We start from the raw sequence: 6,287 nt of genomic DNA, 5'->3' as shown, positions 1-6,287 counted from the left end.
TTTGTCAACTTGTCTCCATTCTATATTTTGTTCAACATAATACTAGAGGTAACATAGGACAACATCATTGGCATACTGGATCACTGACATACTGGATCACTGACATACTAGAAGTAACTCAGGACTAGATCACTGACATACTGGATCACTGACATACTGGATCACTGACATACTGGATCACTGACATACTAGATCACTGACATACTGGAGATAACTCAGGACTAGATCACTGACATACTGGATCACTGACATACTGCATCACTGACATACTGCATCACTGACATACTGCATCACTGACATACTAGAGGTAACTCAGGACTAGATCACTGACATACTAGATCACTGACATTCTGGAGGTAACCCAGGACTAGATCACTCACATTGACAGTGTACATTGAATTGAAAATACATCCAAATACTATTTGAACCCAGGTCTAGTGGCTACCAACCCTGGCCCTGAGGAGTCTAAGACTTATCAGACTCATCCTCAGACCTTGATGGTCAAACGCCTGTACACACTGTAGACCTTCAGCACCACAGGTTGGTGACCATTGCGGTAGAGGGATGAAACATACAGCTGGCTGATCAGTGCAGAGGTGACAATACCATCCTACACCTGAGAGGGTGGAGGTGACGGGCTGTAAAGAGAGTCATGTAATATCACAGTGACAGGAGTGGGGGAGTGGGGAAGTTTTCAGCAATCAATCAAACTGATAGATTATTTTATCGGCAAAATAGCTTTTATTGAACTGACCTCAATTTACAAATGAAATGTTTCCAATGCAGAGCAGGTCATAATCATAATCACATTCTGCCTGTTTGAGTCCTGAAAGCATTGTTGGTATTGAAATGTCAAACAGCAGTTATAACAACAGTTATAACCACTATAAGCTGTACGTTGATTTTTATATATGTGATTCTTATCATTTACATTTACATTTATGGTATTTAGCAGACGCCTTTTTCCAAAGCGACGTACAACAGTAATCAATGCTCACAACATTTAAAAAAAAATATATATTTTATTAGCAGGAGAGAACTTGTACAGGGGGGTAACAGGGGAAAAGTGGTCTCGGGGTTAGGGTTAGTATTGGGGGGGTAGTGAGGGTGAAGTGGTCTTTAGGAGGGACTGTTAAGATGTAGCTTGAAGAGATGGGTTTTCAATCTACAGCTTTTATCAGTACCATAAGTCTCACTTATGTCTCACGTTCAGTTCATTAACAGCAGTAAAAAAAAAATTGGTTTACTTACAATAAACACTGTCATAAGAAATAAAAAAAACTGCCACAATCATGTGTGTGTGTGTGTGTGTGTGTGTAGGAGAAGGAGGAGGAGAAGAAAGTTGAAAACATTATCAAGGTAAAGGACAATAGTTTACACAGTGAAGCCACTGTCTAAGTCGCTCTGGCTACTTCCAGCATGATAATGCACCATGTCACAAAGCAAAACTCGTCTCAAACTGGTTTCATGAACACGACAATGAGTTCAGTGTTCTTCAGTGACCTTCCCAGTCACCAGATCTGAATCCAATAGAACACCTTTGGGATGTGGTAGAACGGGAGATTCACAGCTTGAAAGTGCACCTGAAAAGTCTGCAGGAATTTCGCAATGCAAACATGTCATCATGGACCAGAATCTCAAAGGAATGTTTCCAACATCTTATGGAATCAATGCCACGAAGATCTGAGGCTGTTTTGAAAGCAAAGGGAGGCCCTACCCAGTATTAGTATAGTGTTCCTCATAAAGTGCTCAGTGAGTGTATATGGTAGCCATTACGTGATCCAAATTATTCTGAACCAGAATAGAATTGCCTGAAGGTTTAACAGAGGCAAAGTTTACTATTCACATTGAAACAGCTTTCATTTATATTTGGACAGCAATATTTTATCGACGTAAGATTTGGTCTGTGTGGTGAATGTTTGCTTGGGACCTCATTAGCCGGCTTTCCACAGCTTACCAAGGCCGGTTGCTTTTCCACAGTCACTCCTGGGTTTCAACATTGCTTACTGTGGACCTATTCGGTGCTTAAAACTCAGGCTTTTTTTTCTACTGTATAAAAGTGAATGAAGAGAGACACCATGTTCATCCAGACACTCATCGCCACAAGTCCACAGACTGCTTTGCTTCTATAGAAGTACACTATCAAAAGAGTATTCATTGCAAATGCGAATGCAATTAATCTTTCTGTCTATGTTGATGGTAATGTTGATATTTGAAATTTCTATAAGCCTTTCATAACTGTAAGCTTACTTTGATGAACCATCGTGAGGGAAATACAACGATTTGCTCCAGACAAGTGCTACAGGGCCTCTTTTGGTTGCTTTAAGTATACCCTACATTATTGCAAAAAGGGTTAGGGTTAAGGTTAGGGTTATTTTGCTTGGTGGAGGGCTATCAATGTTCATATTTTAAAAGGCTGAAAACAGCGACACCTCGTGTTAATATTCGTCCCCACCCATTTTCAGCCCCGGAAGAAACGAAGCTGTCTCTAATCAAGACACAAATTATGTAAAAATGGCGTCAGTCACGGTTCGGGGTATAACCTTCTGCATATTGGCTCTGATCAACTTTGTCTTTGTTTTCATAAGCGGTGCTGACTTTGTTCGCTTCATCTCTTTTCGAGCCATATATCATAACATTACTGGAGAGTCGACACTCTGTCAAGGTATGTTTTCTTACGTGTCGGTAGAATGTTAGAACATGTTGCTCATCACACAGTGAGTTGATTCTACCGAAATAAGTTAATACAAGTTACAAGTGACTAAGTAGATGGTGTGTATGAGCAGTGTTACAACAGCGAGTGAACTGTAATGTAGACAATATGTTTCAAATGTGTCAGATTGAAAGATGAACAGAAGTTCATGTGGCTTTGCCAATATTGTGATAACCAGTTGTCATGGGTTTGTGCTCATCCTGTTCATTACTGTAATTCATTCACGGCATTTCTGCGTAACATTCTGTATTGGTGATGGGCTCGCAATGTTCTTTGCCGAGTCTTTTGTACAATTACACAGGACTAATCTTCTCTAATTTATTCAAACTCTCCGCGCTACAACAGGTGCGCATGTGCAATGTGTGTGACTTACTACCTGGCTAGCTCAGTCCGTAGAGCAATATACTCTTAATCTCACGGTCGTGGGTTCGAGACCCACTTTGGGCGATTCAGTTTTTCACTGTTGAAAACATTCTAATAGTACATGGGATTTGCGGTAGGTGTTCAAATTGGATCCTGTAGATGCTATGACCTTTTATAAGAAGATTGAACTTTGAACTCTTTTGTTTCCCTCTCCAACTGTGCCTTTATCAAAGACTCCATACCATGGTCGGTAGCCTTGCAGGAGAGATCGGTGCTCAAGGCTATGGGTGTGGACCTAGGACTGTTGGCTCTTTTCACAGCTCAGCACAGCCTATTGGCCTGGCCTCCAGTCAAGCATGCTTGCCAGTCTGTCCTGGGGGTGCTGAACCGGGCCATGTACTGCTGCACTACTGCCCTGGCACTGCAGGTAATGCACATGTTAGTGTCTCAATATCGTAAAGCCTTAATGGCCAATAATGATAATTCCTGCTGCTACATTCATTTATTCATTATTATTATTGTTTTTATTTCTTGTTATTAGAGATCTTCCGCCGTAGATTGAAAACCCATCTCTTCAGGCTACATCTTAACAGTCCTTCTTAAGACCTCTTCACCCCCACTACCCTCCCTGTACTAACCCAACCCCAACCCTTGACACCTCTTCACCCCTACTTCCCCCCTGTACAAGTTCTCTCCTGTTAATAAATAATTACGACGAATTACGACTGCCAATGGCCCCTGGTGTGAGCATTGATTACTTTGTCTTATGATGACTGTTGGATAGATGATTCACTTACTTGAACAAATGTATTTGTTGTAAGTCGCTTTGGATAAATGCCTGCTAAATGCCATAAATGTAAATTAGCTTATTATCTTTATTACATTCTATTGTTGTTATTGTGGATGTTGTTGTTGTTGTGGATGTTGAGAGCTGCTCTGCTCAAGGCATTTAGTTACATTGTGTACTTGTAGTCAATGTAATGACAAATAAACTGAACTTGAACTTGAAGTAATGCCTTAATTCTACGTTCTCTGTCTTGTCCCTGTACCAGATATTGATGCGTTTCTGGCAGCCTGTGACTGGTGCCCCTTGTTTGTGGTCAGTGCGTAACACACCATGGGATGTCTGGTTCCCCTTGCTCTGTTTCACCCTGCACTTCCTGTGCTGGGCCATCATCTGCAGCATCCTGATGATATTTGACTATCCTGAACTACTGGGCATCAAGCAGGTACATCTATGCAAACATATGTTTGTCATGTATTCATCATTATACCTTTCACATTCTACACTGTAGAAGATCCTGCATACATTATATTTCCTCTTCGATGTAATGGCTGCCTGATATTGGTGCCAATTATTCTGCTGAAATTGTTAATCACAGATAATGACTATCATTTGAAAAATATAAATAATTTGACATTTCAGAAGGATTATAATTCCTTTCCTTGGTTTCCCTTCATCCTCTCACTCCATCCCTATCAGGTGTATTATGAATGCCTTGGTTTAGGAGATCCACTGTCTCTCAAGTCTCCCCGAGCTCAGCGCCTGTTCGCTCACCTGCGTCATCCAGTGTGTCTGGAGCTGGGCGTGGTGCTGTGGCTCCTCCCTGCCCTGTCCCTGGACAGGCTCCTGCTGGCAGGCAGTCTGTCTGCCTACCTGCTTTTGGCTCACTCCCTGGACAAACAGGATTTTGCCTACCTCAGCGTCCAGCTAAACAGCAAACTACAACTCTTCTGCATGCCACAAGGGGGCAGTGCTCCGGGCGATAGTAACCAGAAACAAGAGTAAATTGAAGTCATGCATGTTATTGCACATACAATTAATGGGATTGAATGAGAACTATGTGGCTGGCTGTATGCAGCAAATGACCACACTGAAATGCAATGACCTTTTTTATCTTGGTATGTTTTACAAAAATAATCAGAGCGCCTGTGAATTTGTCACAAAGAATTTAGGCAGTTATAGCGTTATAACTGTTGTGTTTAACTACTTCTTTCTAACTACTAGAAAATCCTGCTCTAATAATTCTATGATTAGCATGACATTAGTCAATTCTACATTCCACCAACATGTGACACCAATTACTGTAATACTATATTTTTGTTTTTATACTGTAGAATATAATAATATCCTATACAAATTTTATATTGCCTTGTACTGACATTAGAATGCGACTAGTAAAGGAAGACTATGTATGTAACCTTATTTAATAGAATTAAGTAGGCGTATCCTTGGAAACATGTTGGATACATATTGTTTTAGGTGTCTTGTTGTGTTCTCTCTCTTTTTAACTATGTTTTATATGTAATATTCTGGTCTATATATGTTCTACACACACCCATACTGATTGCCTCTTCCCATTCTTAATATTTTCTCTCTCTTTTCTATCTTTTTTTGTTTGTTGTTTTTCCATGTGTCAAATATTTTGCAGTTAAATATGCATTTACATAAGTATTACATTCAGAAAGTCAATTCCATACCACTTGATGAGCTGAATGGATTAGTTTGGTCATTTGAGATGTGGAAATATTATGTCTTGCCTTTTACATTTTATTGTAATTGTTGTAATTTTAGGGTTTGTAAGCTTCTAAACAATAATCTATTTCAATGAAATTTCCACACATATATGTTTCCACAAATACATTTTTTTTTATAGTCTCCTTGTGAATCTACCAAAAACCTTTTGCTAATCAACCCTACAGGGAGGGATTTGGGAGTGGGTCATGCTTTTCCAATTTCAGTCGGAAGGAGGGCTAAGTGGTTTTGGGGGAGGGTCATGCGATTAGCAATTTTTAATATTTTGATATCTTTCAATGCTTCTGAATTCAATGCTGTGTATTCTCCCGTGATGCTCCTTTAGCTCTCCTCTCTGTATTTGACAAATACATTTTTAAATTACAATTATGCTGAATGATTTGAGTTGATACTACTTAAAAAAAAATAAGAAAGTTGAATTTGCTTCTATTAAATGTTCTATATGTTCTGTTATGCTGTGATTGATTTTAAGTTGGAATTACTAGCAAAGTAATGCTCAATTTAAATACAACATAGCTATTGTCACTTAAAAGCAATACGTTACATTTACTTAAAAGTTGGTCATACTTAACTTAAGTACACCTCACTACCCATCAAGGTTTGTGTCAGTACCACATAAAGATTTTGAGTAGGCTACACTTTTGGAAATGTTCAAGTTCACCTAACTTAATATAT

At 39.4% G+C, this 6,287-nt stretch overlaps 1 protein-coding gene across 1 annotated transcript; it reads left to right on the top strand.

The window, feature by feature from the left end:
- Positions 1-2,514: 2,514 nt before the first annotated feature.
- nrm (nurim) lies at positions 2,515-6,065 on the top strand (the record flags this gene model as incomplete). The annotated part of the gene is made up of 4 exons (XM_083685451.1): positions 2,515-2,665; positions 3,310-3,503; positions 4,129-4,305; positions 4,560-6,065. The coding sequence occupies 4 exons, from the start codon at positions 2,515-2,517 to the stop codon at positions 4,863-4,865; spliced, it is 828 nt and encodes a 275-aa protein (XP_083541577.1). The 3' UTR covers positions 4,866-6,065.
- Between the last annotated feature and the right edge of the window lie 222 nt (positions 6,066-6,287).

This window comes from Argentina silus (genome assembly GCF_951799395.1).
Source record: "Argentina silus genome assembly, chromosome: 14".
Lineage (NCBI taxonomy): Eukaryota > Metazoa > Chordata > Actinopteri > Argentiniformes > Argentinidae > Argentina > Argentina silus.
Note: the sequence above shows the minus strand (reverse complement) of the source record. Positions and strands in the feature narration are given on the sequence as shown.